This window comes from Triturus cristatus, chromosome 11 (genome assembly GCF_964204655.1).
Source record: "Triturus cristatus chromosome 11, aTriCri1.1, whole genome shotgun sequence".
Taxonomy (NCBI): Eukaryota; Metazoa; Chordata; class Amphibia; order Caudata; family Salamandridae; genus Triturus; species Triturus cristatus.
This window is the reverse complement of record NC_140594.1, coordinates 738,298,576-738,314,893: the sequence shown is the minus strand read 5'-3', so window position 1 is coordinate 738,314,893 and position 16,318 is coordinate 738,298,576. Positions and strand designations below refer to the sequence as shown.

The 16,318-nt window shown below is 42.1% G+C and overlaps 1 protein-coding gene across 8 annotated transcripts in view; it reads right to left on the bottom strand.

Annotated features, from left to right (window-relative positions):
• The window catches only part of DOCK10 (dedicator of cytokinesis 10), a 1,791,775-nt gene that overhangs the window by 308,022 nt on the left and 1,467,435 nt on the right, over nucleotides 1-16,318 (bottom strand). For 7 of the 8 annotated variants that reach the window (XM_085634396.1, XM_085634392.1, XM_085634394.1 and 4 more), the window contains exons 35-38: nucleotides 12,427-12,548; nucleotides 12,223-12,337; nucleotides 11,407-11,473; nucleotides 9,315-9,362 (exon numbers count right to left, since the gene is read on the bottom strand). In XM_085634396.1, coding sequence (XP_085490522.1) covers nucleotides 9,315-9,362; nucleotides 11,407-11,473; nucleotides 12,223-12,337; nucleotides 12,427-12,548 — 352 coding nt within the window. The remainder of the gene's footprint in view (nucleotides 1-9,314; nucleotides 9,363-11,406; nucleotides 11,474-12,222; nucleotides 12,338-12,426; nucleotides 12,549-16,318) is intronic. The other variant, XM_085634393.1, reaches the window with a different exon arrangement.

The following is a 16,318-nucleotide window of genomic DNA, read 5'->3' as shown; positions in this document are numbered from 1 at the left end:
TACACAGGTACGACAATAGTGTCCTTCCATGAGGTTGGAATGGGGCCAATGATTGCCGCTCTAAAACATTTGTTAGGAAGAGTGACCACAGTTGCATATTGCACTTACAAAAATCAAGAGGTACCCTATCCGGCCCTGCAGCTTTGAGTTGTATACCTTTCACAAGTGCATCTTCAACCTCACTTAGGGAAGAGCTCAGGTGGTGGGCAGTTACTGGATTTAATAGAACGTCTGGACTTAATTCCTGGCCAATGAAACCCTTGGAGTTAAATATTTTTGTAAAGTGCGATTCCCATACTTGCCCTGGTATCAGTGAATCCATCCCCCTTGAATCCATTGTGAATAGGGGGTGGTTTATTGCCTCCCAGAAGCTCCTAAGGTCTTTTAACGTGCTTGCTCTCTCTAAGTCCGCCCAAGCCAGCTTTCTCCGTTCATTCTTGCGCTTAACCACTGCGCTCTTGTAAGCCTGTCTTGCACTCTTGATTAAGGATTTGTCTCTGGGGCTTATATGTAGTGCCTTTTTCAAATCCCTTTGGGCCCTTGTGCACTCTGTGTTGAATCATTTAGGCCCCCTGGGTTCCCTTGATACTATTGGGGTGGTCAGGTTTTGGGACACATTCCTACAGATTCCCTCATATCCCTGTATAACCATTTCTGGGGGGGGAGTCATGATCTAAGCATTGCAGTATGGAACTTAGGTTTGCTTTAACAATGCTCTCCTTAAATTGGGGAGGATTTATCTTGTTCCATTTCATTCTCACCCCCTTATTTCGATTATACTGGAGGGGGCGACCATCACCTTTCTCCTCTTGGGCAATTACATATAAGGAGGCAGTGAGGGGATTATGATTGCTAGCGTTATTGGGCTCCACTTTAAAACTGTCCACCAGAAAGTACATTTTACTGGATATTAGCATGAAGTCAATAACACTTCCATTCCCTCTGCTCTTGAAGGTTGGATATTGGGTTATTGTGTTACTGACTAAAGTGTCAACAAAAAGTAAATCATTCACAATAAATATTTAATTTATGGCATCTCCCTGTGGTGTGGGTACAAAATGCGCCAGGGGTTGGCCCTCGGTGTCGGTTAGTCCGCATGTTCCATTTGTGCTATGCTGACATATGGGGCAATTAAAGTCCCTCACCCAATAGATACACAGGGGCTGCCACTTCCCAGCGATCTTGTCAATTTCCACTTTAAGATTTACAATAATGTCACTACTATTTGTGTTAAAAACATTGTAATGCCAATTAATTAATAGAATCTTCCTTTTTTTTAAATAAATCTTTTTATTGAAGACAAAGAATGACAATACAACAAAAAACAAACCAAAATGGAGAGCAATCGCCAGACAGAGCGTAGCACTTAAAACATATGCATCACATATATTCAAAGCAGGAGCAAAGTAAGCCATGAGAGTCACAAATAAACACAATATAATAAATTAAAAGAATCTTGACCTGAAACAAATTAGAAATTATAATCAATTGATACCAGGGTGAGATTTTAACGGAATTCGCTTTAATTGACCCATACTTAAGGGATATCAATGTCGCTAATCCTCCTTTCGCTTTCCCTGCTGGTGAGGCAATAGCATGGACATTAAGGGAACAGAAGCCATCTAATTCGATATTCTCCCTGGCCCATGTTTACTGGGTACAGATAATATCAAAAGTATTTATATACTCTAACCACATTTCATCTTCTAGTTTCGGGCGGATACCTGCAATGTTCCAGGAGAGAATTCTGAAGGGACAAGTTTTATTTGAAATTTGAACTTACACCTGGGTTCTTCCTCTTGCTAACAATCAAGAGGTTTAAACCAGACCCCCGCGTCCTTAGACTGTGTAATGTTGAAGGACTAGATAGAACGTCCACAGTCTTCCCCTCCTTGTTGCCAATGTGAGTATCAGGTAATTTAAGTGTAGGGTAGGGTACATTTTTTGTCCCCAGACTGTTACCTTCTGTTCTAACCTCTCGGGGAAGGTTATCCCTAGCTACCCCCCGTCCTTAACATCCAGCTTGAGCTATGTGGGTCCAAGGGTAGTCACTCAATTTCTGATAACCCAGATAATGCCTCAAAATGGTTGGGGTGGAACCATTCGGGTGGCCAAGGGAGAGGGAGTGGGTTTCTGTTCTGGGGACGCAAACGAGGCATAAAGCCCCCTTGGTAGGTAGGGTAGGAAAAACCCAATGGGCGAGCCTGTATGTGCTCCAAAGGGGAGTCTCTGAGGTGGCAAAGGGCAAAGTCCACCCATCTTGCATCGTTAAAATTCAGGACCACACAATTTCCCTCTCTATCTTTATATGTTTTCCCTAACCAACTTACCCGTTTTGCCATTATAATGTGGTTACGCCAGTTTTCCTGGGACCAGATTTTAATGGTGCACCAGTAGGCGGATTTATTAATGAGGCTCTGACCGCTTTTGTGATGAACAGGTGGAACGTGTGGTATCCCTGTCAGGACCAATGTGTAGGGGAGCACTCCGGAGGGAGATTTAATATGATGTTTTCATCCTGCCTTGTAGACTCAAAGCCCCTGTTTAACTGTTTCCTGTTCCCTGAACTCACTCTATGATCACTTTCAATGCTCAGTGAATAGGATTCCTTGTGTTCCACCAGACTACTAGGAGCCCTCCTCTCTTCACCCCTTGCCTGAGTTTGTGGCTCTATTTTAGGATCTATGCAGATGGTCCTTTCCCGGGGTAGATCTAATGTGCTGGCCTCTGCACCTCTGTCTAAGGTACCCTCTAGGGTTAACCTCCCACTTTTTGGAGCTCCAGGGTGGCCTCAACACCTCTCTCTCACAGGCCTTTACCCAGGGGACATCTATCAATGCAACCACTTTGCTTGGATGTGTTCCCCTGAGATGACAAGAGTTGGGCCAGTTGCTCCTCTATGCGTGCCATCCGAGATAGGATATGTTCCAGGGAGTCTGACACTAATTTACCAAAACGCGCTGACATCATGTCCATATCAGACAAAGTCTTAGTTTTTACAGACCCTCCTCCTCCACTGGGTTTCCCCCCTAAGGTAGGGGGGTTTTGCTTAGTTCTCTTTGTCTTTGGCATGAGACCCAGAGTCCATTGATCAGTCCTGGTTTCATTCGGGTCAAAGCGCTTCCTTTTTCCCCGCCACTTTGTGGTCCTCCATGTTTGTTGGGATTACGACTTTCCTGCCTTGTAGCTCTCCATCCGTAGCTCCCTGGCTCAAGATAATAACGGTGGGTGAAAGGGCAATTGGTTGTTCCTCCTGGGGGGTATATGGGGATACAGGTATTATTCGATTGGGGTCCTCTACAGTTGTTGGGAGGTCAGACTGTGCAGAGCTCGTGTTCTTGGCTGGGAATGAGGATGATGGACCCAGCCAAAGCCTGTGCTCTGCCAGTTCAATTTCCTTGTTCAGGACCCCCACAGCCTTCTGAAGGAAGCCATCTAGTGTGGCTTCAGTACCCTTAGGTATGGGTATTGGTTTCTTCCTCCTCATCCTAGTTTATCTAGTGAGTTCTCGGGGTGTACAGTGCGGGTGAGGGTTAACTCCCCACCACCCAGACCCCACTCCTTACTTTAGGCTCATGATGTCTCCGAATAATGAAGCCAGGGGATGTGGCCCAGCCCGGCTTCCTCCGGCCGTGGACGGGTGCAGACGGGCTCGCCCTTGGCCAGAGCACGCCCGCGCGCGTCCCATGTGATGACAGCGTTGTTGGCCCTTCCTGCCGCAGAGGCTCCTGAAAACTGGAGTCCTCCGTGCCTGGTCTGCTGGCCAAGCATGTTCCGCGCTGCAGGAATGTCCTGGTGATTTTATTTGCCTCCTGGCGCGATGACAGCATTGACGGCCCTTCCTGCCGCAGAGGCTCCTGGGAACTGGAGTCCTTGCCGCCGTCTGCTGGCCAAGCGCGTTACACGCTGCGGGAGTGTGCGGGTGATTTTATTCGCCTCCTGGTGCGATGAAAGCATTGGTGGCCCTTCCTGCCGCAGAGGCTCCTGGGAACTGGAGACCTCCTTACCCCGGTCTGCTGGCCAAGCGCGTTCAAACTTCTCAATGCTGCACACCCCTGAGGAGTGTTTTTCTCACTTCTGTGCCTTGCTCGCTTCCTTGTATGCCTTCATTGATTCCACTTTCTGAGTCAGGCCCTGGGTGAAGTGCTTGCCGCCTGCACCTTTGCTCCCCGGGGCCCTGTGGCTTATCGCGTACATGAGGTGTACACTCGTGGAGTCCATGGACCCAATTAACACAAAGTTGGACAATAGGCTAGTGCAGCTTTTGGCTATTTTTAAAATTCTTGCAACTGATTCCTTAGTGTATTGAATAAACTTGGGGGAGGGGGTGTAGGGTCCTGGCAATTGATTCTAGGCTGTGTTATTTCTGGTATTTTTTGAAGCAAAGGTATACCAGTTGGTAAATTGCAAGGTCGAGCTGCTAGGGTCCTCTTTAGTCCCTATCCCGTCATGTTAAGGTAATCATTTACTCAACTTGACATATTTGTCTTGCATATTGGATCAGTATTTAAAGCATAGTCTTGTATATAGGTACCATATTTGACTAAAAACCATTGTCCACTTAGCATAGCACCCATTCTCGCTGCTTGAATTTGCACACAAGCACTTTAACATCCATAGTAGTGTTTTTATCAGAACGATAAACGGCAGTGCTTCAAATTCGTTGCTGCTAGGGTCCCCTATAGTGGCTGTTCCCTACCTCGTCTCTTTAAGGCAATAATTTTTTACTTAACTTGCCACTTTTGTATTGCACATTGGCTTTTATCAAAGCACAGTCTCATATCTGGGTACTATATTTGATTGAAAACGATTGTCCACTTAGCATAGCACCTACTATCACTACTTGAATTTGCACTTAAGCACTTTAACACCTATAGTGATGTTTTAGGAGAACGTTAATTGGCAGTACTACAACTCTGTTGTGGCTTGATCAAGTTATCACAAGACTTTTTATTTCCTGTATTGAGCACTTTTACTTCTATTATAGGAAGGGCTAAAGGAAAATGTAAAGGCCCATGAATATGAGGTTTTATGGCTGAAGTAGATCTATGCTGTCTTTGAATGTTTTTTTCTTATTGTTTGGTATTGTGTATCGTGCTATGTTTATGGTTTTAATTGGCTAATAAACAATATATAGATATATATTAAAAAATAAAATTAGGCAATACTCATCCAGGATGTGTTCTGACTTACTCGTTCTAAAGGCTTGTAAAATATGGCCCAATCAGAAATTAGTGCTACCTACATCACTGTCTGACATAGAGACATATCATGCAGAAGTCATGTGTAGTCACAGTTTTCCGTGACTGATTAAAATTTTGCAGAAACTCTGTCCATCTTTTCATGTTGTTCATCCTCATTTAGGGACAAAAGCATGCCAGTTCAGTCAAGTAACCAAAAGGGCAGCTTGCTGATCGAAAACAGTACTTAAGTTCATAGAATGGTACGAAAGCTACTGTGTGGCATCAGAAAAACAGGGGGAAATAGGAAAGGGAATCCACAAAATGTATTTGAAAAAGGGGCTTTCTAAATTACTGATATTCAGCTCAGGCTTTCTGACAGGGGGATGAGTTAGGACCTTTTGATTCCTGATGAGCTCACTCTTAATCACTACTGGAACACAGGGACCCTCACTGAATTATAATTGCAATCCAGGGACCTCTACTGAGTCATTACCTGAAGCATGGGACCCCTGTATAAGCATTTTCGTGGATTTGAACTTCAAAACAAAACACAAAAAATGCAGAAACAAGCATTCATTAAACAAACACACAAATGTTGAAATATGTTATTTAATTCACAAACAACTATAAAAAAATTAACATTTTATTTTTAATGGGAAGGTTGGATTTTTTCTAAATTCAGTATGGGCCACTCAACGTTCATACTATGTTCTCTTTGATGCGCTTGCACTACTCCCACAAATCAATCCGAGGATACTAACTTACACTTTAGCCTCCAATTGAAATTTTTCTTATTTATTTATATTATATTTAAAAATGTATTAATAATATTTAATTTGCTAAACAGTTGCTGACTCTATAAATAGTCTTCACGTACCCCCAGACATCCCCAGACCACAGGTTAAAAAGCACTGAGGGGCATATTAGCAAGACCGGCGATAAAATTATCGCCTTTTTAGCGGCAGGAAACTGATGCTAAAATGGCGATAATGGGCTTGCTAATATGCGTTATAGAATTCCAATAGAAGCCCAGGTTAGATGTCCTGCACATCTAACCTGTGCTTCTATTGGAATTCTATAACAAATATTAGCAAGCCCATTATCGCTGTTTTAGCGGCAAATTCCTGCCGCTAAAACGGCGATAATTTTATCGCCGGTCTTGCTAATATGCCCCTGAGTTGGGATAAATATTATGTTCCGTATGATAAAGCTTGTAGAAAGAGTTAAATGAAATCAGATTCAAATCCAGTATGGGGTGATCAGGAGGTCATCATGAATTATATGGGAAGGAAATGACTCGGATATTTAACTCTTGGACTATTTCCAGGCTAGCTTCTGACTGATTTATCACACTACGATTGGACCAGAGGATGTAGGATTGAGTTGTGATTTTATACTAAATTGCAGCCACATTGCTGCCAACCAGTGCGTACCTGTGAGCCCCTTCTCCAAGCCTTTTTCTTCTGCCCATTCAAAAAATGTACCTCAAGATTCGAGGGACTTGATAAGCTAGAACCTCCTCTAGTTTTTAAGACAAATATTGTGGCAAACGTTAAAGCATCAGGCATTATAAAGAGAACACTGACTGACTGCACATCAAAATGAGAAAAGGGGTTTGGTTCAGTGTTGAAGCTCCTGCAGGGGCTGTGGTTGTTTATTGTTAGATCTGGCATGCTTGGCGTGATTGCCCCCCAACATTTTGCCTTCAGACTTCGTTTTTGCCGGTCTTAGGCCTCTGTGTACTTTAACAATTCTAACAGTTTTAAAGTGCTTGTGCCCTCTCCTTAAATCATGGTAGAATTGGCTTATACCAATTTGCCATATTTAATTTACTTGTAAGTCCCTAGCAAAGTGGCACTACCTGTGCCCAGGGCTTGTAGATTAAATGCTACTAGTGGGCCTGCAGCACTGATTGTGCCACCCACTTAAGTAGCACTTTAAACATGTCGCAGCACAAACATTTCAGCCTGTGTGTGCAGTTTTAAACTGCCATGTAAACCTGGCAAAACAAACTTTTGAAAGGCTCAAACCATCCTTTCAAATACATATAAGTCACAACTACTGTAGGCCCAAGACAGCCCATAGGACAGGGTGCAGTGTATCTAAAAAGTTGGACATGTACTTTTAAGTTTTACATGTTCTGGTAGTAAAAAACTCTTAAACACTTGAAGGTGTACCTCTCCCATAGGGAAACATTGGGGTTACCATTATTACATATAATAAGCTGTAATTTGCAATGGGGAACAGGTAACCACCTCATTTTTGGTGTCTCTGGAATTGCAATGAAAAAGCCTGACATATGGTGAAGTCAGATTTTAAATTACAAATCTGATAAATGCCACTGTTAGAACATTTGCATTTACTGTTATAGCCATTTGGTGCCTGCAGCCTGTCTCTGGGTCACGTGATTGGGTGTAGTTGACAGTTGGAATTTGTGTAGTCCTCCTAGACAGTCAGTCACAACTGTGAGCTTTGGTGTGACTGGATGGGCCATCATTGGCAGGATGGGAGGGAGGAGCTTGGCCCACCTCCCCTTATACTTGAATAGTCTGTGTCCTCCCTCCACACAAATGGTTGTATACCCCTGTAGTTAGTATGGTGCCAGGGCACCTGCGTACTTCAAAGGTCTGCCTTTAGAAGCTCCTCCACACTTCAAAGGCACAACTGTGTATAAATACTGAATCTCAGACACCACCTCTTCAGTACACTTCTGGATCTGCTGGACTGCTGCTCTGAAGAACTGCTGCTCTGCTGACCAGCTGCCCTCTTGCCTAGGTGAGAAGGACTAGACCTGCATCTCTTGAACCCAGAACTCCAGAGTCACTCCAAGGAATAGTTGGCTGGCCTATTGATCTGAATCCTCAGGGACACAACAGGCTTTCAAAAACCTTGCACCTGCACCTGGACTCTGCCATCTGTAAGTGTACCTTGCCAAGTGGAGGCACGCCAGTCCTGGACCCTTGAAAGTGGGCCTGAGGTGCTCTGTCAGTCTCGGTGGATCCAGCAAAACTGACACATCTCCTCTGCTACACGGCATAAACCCAAGTAGAACTGATGCATCGCTCCTGCATGGATTGGACCTGTCAAAAAGACTAGCATTACCTCGCAGCCCATTGGAACCACACTTAGCGACCCATCCTCAGCACAGGCCCTTGCATCGTTCATTGACGGCAGCCTTGACGACAACACTGAACTCTGCATTGCAGCCTTGAAGCTTCTCAGAACCAAGACATCGCCCCAATTGCACGACCAATCCTAAATACCAGACTTCCCATCGCAAGCCCACATTGAGGGGATCCTCGACAACAATGCCAGGCTACGCATAGCAGCCTCACTACACCTCAGAATAGAGGGGTAACTTCGGCTGTGTGACGCACTTCCTCGCAACGCTCTGCAAACCAAGATTTAAGGTACTTGATTCAACTGGGGTCCCTGTAGCCTCCCACACTCTATTGTAGTTGGTCTGAACTTGTTACTTTGTCCCGGTCCGTTGCAACCAGATATCCACAGTTGGCACTTGGTGCTTTTTGGTGCTATTTTCACTGAAACGTTTAAAACAATACATAAAACAGCATAATGCTGTTGGGAACATCAAGAAGCGAAGATGAAGCATACATATGGTTAGGATTTTACTTAAATTTAATGGCAAGACGACTGAGGTCTTGATTCTAGCTGGTGGCATATTTTATTGGTTGAGTAAACTTCGATCAGAGCTTCTGGATTCCCCCATGGCTCATCTGCCTAACTCAGGGCTTTGTGTTTTCTTGCAGCTCCACCCATCCACCGATAGGTGAAGATCCAGCACTTTTATTCCATGGGTGCATGCAATGACCATTGGACTAATACCCCCTAGTGCCCTTGATAACATTTTTCTCCCCTGAAAAAAACTTTTACCTGGTGTTTTTCTGTTCTTTTGATATTTTGCATAACATTGCAATATATATTACGTACATATGCGTTAGTTTATCACATTTTATAAAATCTTGCTTTATGTCAGTTCCAGTGTCTGTGACATATTCACCATAACCATTGGAACTCTGACTCTGCTACAAAATCAAATTAAAATAGATATTGACTGATTTGATACAATTCCATGACAAACCACCTCACAAGGATAATCTTCTGTCTTACCTTATAATATTTCTTTTCCCCAAATATCTAAAGTTTTGTAGGCAAACTCTGAAATACAAAAGCAAAATATTGTATTATCATGGCTGATAATTATAATATCACAAGTCTTCTTTATTGTTTATTTGGTTTGGTTGACGTTTAAATCCATGGGCTACTCTTATATATCAAAAGGGTTTGACGATCCATCCAGGTTTTGGGTATAATAATTCAACAAATACTTTAAGTGGACTGAGTCAAAAGTCATCATCCACAGCCTACCTTCACATTCCCAAGGATATCATGTAGTTGCAGTCTATGGGCTAGGCAGTCTTGGCATGGCTGATTTTTCTAGTTTGTTTGTGAGAGTTATACTATAAATCCAGACATTACGGCAGAAGCTGAACTAGGGAATGTTACCTATATTGGCTCCTAAGAGAAAGTGGGGTAAGAAAAGAAGTGAGGTGATCATTGTACCCCTACACACGTGTTGTGAGGACCCTGCTATTTAGCTCATGTGCCAGGAACACACTGCCAAGATATATGGACAACATATGTAGGCCTAATTATGAGTGGGTGTAAAATAGATTAGTAATTCTCCATCCTTGAAATTTTCAATACTGGGGGCATCAGAAACTCTGGGGGTGGAGTAAATCCAGCCTTTTATTAGTTGGACCCTGAGGGTTCACTAAAAAATGAAGAATTACAAAGGGAATCAGCTAATCTGGGTCTGATTCATTTAGCAATTCCTAATTTTCCCAAAACTTTCACACAGAGTTTTATACAGCTGAAATCTCCATATGAAAGTAAAGACATCCACCATGTTCAAGAAGATCTTGTAACTCTGATGGGGCTGGTCAGTGCTGTGACCAGCCCCCATCGGAATTAGGAGCCCCCTTGTAATGCAGATCTAGGATAGCAAGAAAGTAACAGCCTTGAAAACTCAGGGAATAGTTTCCCTATGATAGAATAAGCTCCTATTGACTGCAATAAAATCTTCAAGGGTCAATATGGTTAGTGAGAAACTGCCTTTATTTAAAAAAATCAGGCAGTTGAAGAAGATACGTCTTGACCTTGCACCATCTGGGCAACTGAATATGTTTAATTTGTCATGTTGTCTGTCAGTGACTATCTTTCAACAGACAGTCTCCTGGTCAACTTACATAATTGGAATGGATGGATGCTGTCTTGCCACAGTAACTGGTAGATCACATACAGTATCCCGGGTGGAGGGTGGTTAGTGTGAGGGAAGTCCACCCCAGAATAGATGCTCCACCAGACCATCTTTAACTGCAGGTGCACTTGTCATAGTTGGACCTATTTGAATCCCCTAGAGATTAAATGCACTTTTTAATATCAATCCGCTAGGACTTGTATTAAATAGGTACTCAATTCCTGATGCAAAAAAACAGATATTGCCTAAGAAATAACACTATTTATAAAAATAAATGTGCAACACGTTTAAATTGCACTATAAGGTAAATTGTAATCCGTAATGGACAGGCTAAATTATTAGTTTAGATAATTATACAAGATGTATTACTAAAAATGGAAAAAAGTGTTTTCATGCCACCAAAATTCCCAAAATTACATTTTATATTCTTTAGAAAAATCCCAACGAATTTCCTTTATTCCATTCAGCTGTAATATTCAATACGAGGCAGTAGAAAATGCCCAAAACCTAGTGAAATTACAGGCCAAACCAACAGACCATTCTCACTCTTTTTCTCTTATTCTGAACAGTGAGAGAAAATACATTCATGTGAGCTAGTGGGGTTGGGAGAGAGGCACATTTGATAAACTAAAGATAAACAATAAAATGCATTTTCTATGCATAATTACATGTACATTATTATATTGTGTGCAAATTCCTAACTGAACTAATTTTACCTGAAAATGTGCTTGTCCATTTCCATCATTTAATGCACTAAAATGTCCTTACCTTAGCATAAATTCATTTTCATGAACATCTTTCCAAGTTCATTCACAGCTAGATTTCAATTCAAGATAGAATGCTGGTCTGAGAAATGTATTGGACATTCAAGTATGTTACCTTTACCATGAACACTTTATAATGACACTCAACAGGCATTTGATTACAAATCTTAGCACTTACTCTAAAATGCTGAAAAAGTCAGATATTTCTGAGTTTGGTGCTCTCTGCCAGTAGGATACCAATGTGTCTGAAAGAAAATAGAGGTTTAGACGTCTGCTACAGAAAACGTTAAAAAAAACAATTGTCAATGGCAATGAGTTCAAAACACTAATAGGGATTTTCAGAATGGCACGTGTTGCCTAATTAAATAGTAGATAAATTTTGACTCCAGTCTGTGTCTTGCAGATCACTGGGCATCAAGGCCAAACTCACAGAGGTGGAAAAAGGGAAAAAGCATTATTGGAGCCTATCCCGCAATAAACACAAATGCATTTAATTAGCTGTATATCATAAACCCCAAGATGGTAATTATTTTAGTGGAGAGCGTAACTAATGATATCATTTCATGTGCTGTAGCATGGTACTAGTGTCCATGCACACGTTTCCTCTTCAACAATTTCCGTTGTGTTATGTTGAAAACTCCTAAACTCTGGGACATGACTAAGATTGGACTCTATGGGCCCGATTCGAAAATAGTTTGCTGTGAGAAGGTGTAGCTTACTTGTGTTGTACTCGTGGCTTACTCTTGAAATCCACAAGTATACCAGGAGTACTCTTGGCTTACCTCTGGAATTTAGGAGTCAGTCAGGAGTGATATAGAATAAGTCACAGCAGACCTATTGTGAATCATGTGGAATGTTTGGGCATCTACATTCATCTTGTTCCACACTTTTTACAGTTTGGGGATCCTGGTTTAGCCCCTTTTCACATCCATGTATACATGTGTTATCCAAAAAGACAAAAACATCCCACCACATGTCACACATAATTTGTTACCCTCTGATAATGCCTTCATTATGTAAAGGAAACACATCAGGAGGCTTCTTGTTTCGGCTTGATCTAACTTGTCAAACCGAAGAGTTGATGCAATCAAAGACAGGGGCCTTGCAACCTACAAAGAGTGAAACAAGAGATTTAGTTACTTGAATATGCTATTTGTTTTGGTCACGTCAAATATGTAAAAGTGACTTGCCACTGTACCTTTTCACAGCTGTCGACTCCCTCGCCATTTTTTTCATTGGCACTTGGGTTAGAGTCTAAACTGGCTAGGGATCCTCTGGAATCTGCATGGTTTACTGTAGAGATAGCTATTGATGAAAATGCTGCAAACAAAAACCACAACAGACATGCTAAACATATAAATGGACACAAAACACGAATGATGATGAAGGACATAAATTTGTCACAAAGGCGTTCATTCCAGTGTAAAAGAAAATTCTCACGGCCTTCCATACTGTTTTTTCAAACATAATTTTTCACATAAAACAAAATCCTTTCTCAGATACAATTTTCCAGAAGAGACAAGTTGTATTCTTTTTCATAAGTTACTTGCTCTTCTTCTTTATTGGAAGGCACACTACTGTGCTTTATAAAGTATGTGGTATATAGTTACAAAAAATGTCTTTGTGACAAACTGTACGACTTTATGATCAACAATAAATAATCTGATAATTTACCAACAAGCGTATTACCTTTAATTGATAAGCATCATATGAGGTGTGTAAAAGTGTGTGTGTTCGTTGTTGCACAAAATACAGCAGTATTAACGCACATATTTCACAAGAAACTGGAAAATATGGAAAATATTTCACAGTTACCTGTGAAATATGGGTTTTATCATCATAATGGTAGCCCCAAACCACTCTGCAGTTTTTTACAATTTTCAGGCTACTACGATTTAGTGTCACTGTTATCATAATTTTGTGGCACCATTATATATTATCTGAATTATGCAGCAACAAATATGAATTATGCGGCATATTCTCTGGCAGTGTTATTTTCATCCATTTGAACTTGAAACAAGTTTTTTGTGAAATCTGCATATTTAGGTTAACTATGTGGCAAATCCTGTAAGGACATAGTTATTTGTTAAACGATGAAGCCACAGAATCGTATAAATCCATTGGCTCTCACCATAGCCCACTGTGTTACAATACCTTATTCGTGAAATGTTTAAAAAAAGCTAAAGATTCAAATTCCAGTCAGTGGCCCTTTGTTAGTTGCACTTTGAAGAAAACATAATTTTCACGTTAAACCCCCCTAAATGAGCATGGAATATAAAAATGGATAATGGGTAACTTGTGCGATATAGTCCCATACTGCCATCTCTGCATTCTGGTAACATTCACAAACCACTCTCCTTTTGGCCTAAAGGTATATAATACCACTGTTCAATTATGGTTCAGGACACATTTTCACTGAAAAGACATTTTTTCATTAGCCTATAATTTCTGACCCCATGTACGGATTTCACCAAATTTGGCATAGTCAGCTAAGATCCGATATGTCAATTTTCGTGCAGTTCTTTGTATGAAAAAAGTAATGGAGGATAAAAAATATGTTTTTTTCTCAATTTTGATCCCATAGGATGTTTTGCTTGTGCCTACTCCAACAAGCATTGGCATAGCCAATAGGTCTCGCCTTTGGGACCTTATAAGTGTTTAGCCATGCAACAGTTGATGTTGAACCAAGGATATTGTGTTGCATAACTAAATACTTATAAGGTCCCAAAAGCGAGACCTATTGGCTATGCTTGTTTCTTTTGTAACTACATGTTACGAAGTGAATGCTTTCTTGCTGAATAAAATGTTTGCGTCTTTTATTCTTTCCTCTGGCTTAGCACTAAAAGTCTCTCTCCCAGGAGACTTACTGCTCATATTTGTTTTTGTAAATATACTCTAAAAGTCTAAATTTAAACACTATTCCCCCCCCCCCCCCATGTGCAAACATTTTGAAAAAGCTAAGCTTCAAATGTTAACGTTTTTTATAGTGAATTAATTAAATGTGTATCGCTGGTTTCAGAACTCGCAGCTGTAAAACATTATTAGAGACTCGCGTGACAGGTTCAAAGTGACATTCATTCTTTTTGGTGAACAGTGCCTGCCGAAGTGCGTCCGTTTGGTGTCAGGAGCGGCGCGTTATTCCTTGCATCCTACTTCCTACACAAGGATTAACAGGCGACAAGAGCTCTAGGTAAGAAGAAATAGATTGCAAAGAAATATTTAAAATAAAGCTTTGTATTAATGGTGAATCGAAGAAAAAGATGCATGAGCAATTATTTACATGTGTGACACTTCGCCACCCACACTCAATCCCAACTCTTCAGTGTTTGCTGACGCGCTGAAGCTTTTCACAAGTGTCACAAGAGGCTTCGCCGAGTCTGCTGAGGCAGGGCTGAGTGTATGTGAGGTGTTAGTGAGTGCACTTCTGAAGCAGTGAAGGTTATAAGACCGTATCCTGAGCTCACTGTAGCAGCTCACTCCGTGTCTTTGTGGTGAGCCCCCTGGGTTAGTGAGTGCACTTCTGAAGCACACCCGCCAGTAGTGCAGGTTATAAGACGGTGTCCTGAGCTCACTGTAGCAGCTCACACCGTGTCTTTGTGGGGAGACACCGGGTGACAGTGTGTGGGTCCCAGAGTGTAGGTCAGGGGTTAGTAAGGTGCGCTCCTCATACACACCAGCCATTAGTGCAGGTTATTAGGCTCTGTCCTGACTTCACTGTGGCAGCTCACACCATGTCTTTGTGGTGAGCCCCCTGGCTGACTGTGTGTGGGTGACAGCGTGTATGTGAGGGGTTAGTGAGTGCACTTCTGAAGCACACCCGCCATTAGTGCAGGGCATTATGCTATGTCCTGACCTCACTTGGCCGCTCACACCGTGTCTTTGTGGGGAGCCCCCTGGCTGACAGTGTGTGGGAGAGTCCCTGCTGAGGTCAGTGTGAGGGTAAAGATCCCCCAGTCCTGGGGAAATCACCCTGTGAGATACCTCCAGAAAGCATTAACACGTGAGGAAGCGCGCCATTTCAAGCAAACACAATTATAGGAAAACTCCACTAATGTCTTTTAAAACATGTTTTTTTGGGAACAAAGGACGGGGAATTTGTAAATTGACTTTTGAGTGAAACATGTTTTTCTAATGAAGATTTTCAAACATCCTGTGTGAAGGAGAATTTTTCCCAGAAAACCTGGCGAACTTCGCCAGCAGGTTAATTGAAGGGCATTTTAAATTGTTTAAAGTTCATGAACGTACATAATGATGGATTTCATCCAATTACGCCATTAGAATTAGAATTTCGGGTCTAAGAAGATGCCTCGTATTTTTGTTGATGTTAAAAACATTCGCATAGGTCGAAATAACACTTTTCAGCTTTGGGTAGTTTGCTAAGCTTCTTTGCTTCAGGAGAGCTGTGAATAAATATTAGTTTTACTACAATGTAGGTCGCATGCGCCCTTGTTGAACACGTAAAAGATTTACTATGCAGAAAACAGGATGTATGTAATTCCCAGCCTATTAAATTAGGGAGCAAAAAAGCAATAAGCGTGAATCACACTGCGTGTTTGGCTTGGGTGGGCGCTGGTAGAATGAAAATGACCTCACTGTTGGGAGAAAAACAATTCAGACAGCGACGTGAACCAGGGGAAATCTCAAAGTACGTTAAGTGAGAAAACTGAGTTTTTCAAAACTTTGTGGCCGAAATAACCCTTTGCACATCCATAATTGTAATTTTGCACCCCCCTTCTGAAAAGCACCAAGTAGAAAGAGAGGCTGGGCCTGGCCGTCCTGTAGGTGTTAAATTTCGGAGAGAGCCACGCAGGCTGGCAAATGGTGTGCACTTTCGCGGCCGCTTTGATGTTCTCAGTGGCTGCGCGGCTCACTGAGAACATCAAAGCGGCCGCGAAAGTGATCACGCAGGCTGTTGTCACGCAGTAAGGGAGGGGGAGGAGCGGGTGAGAGAGGGGGAGGAAAGCCTGCCATGTGAGGGAAGCTAGAAAGGATAGCAGCTGTGCGCGTTCACGACTTTGCGAACGCAAGCTGGAGGACTGAAAAGCCACTAGTTTGCACTTCCAAAACCCACTTACTAAGACTCTCGCCAG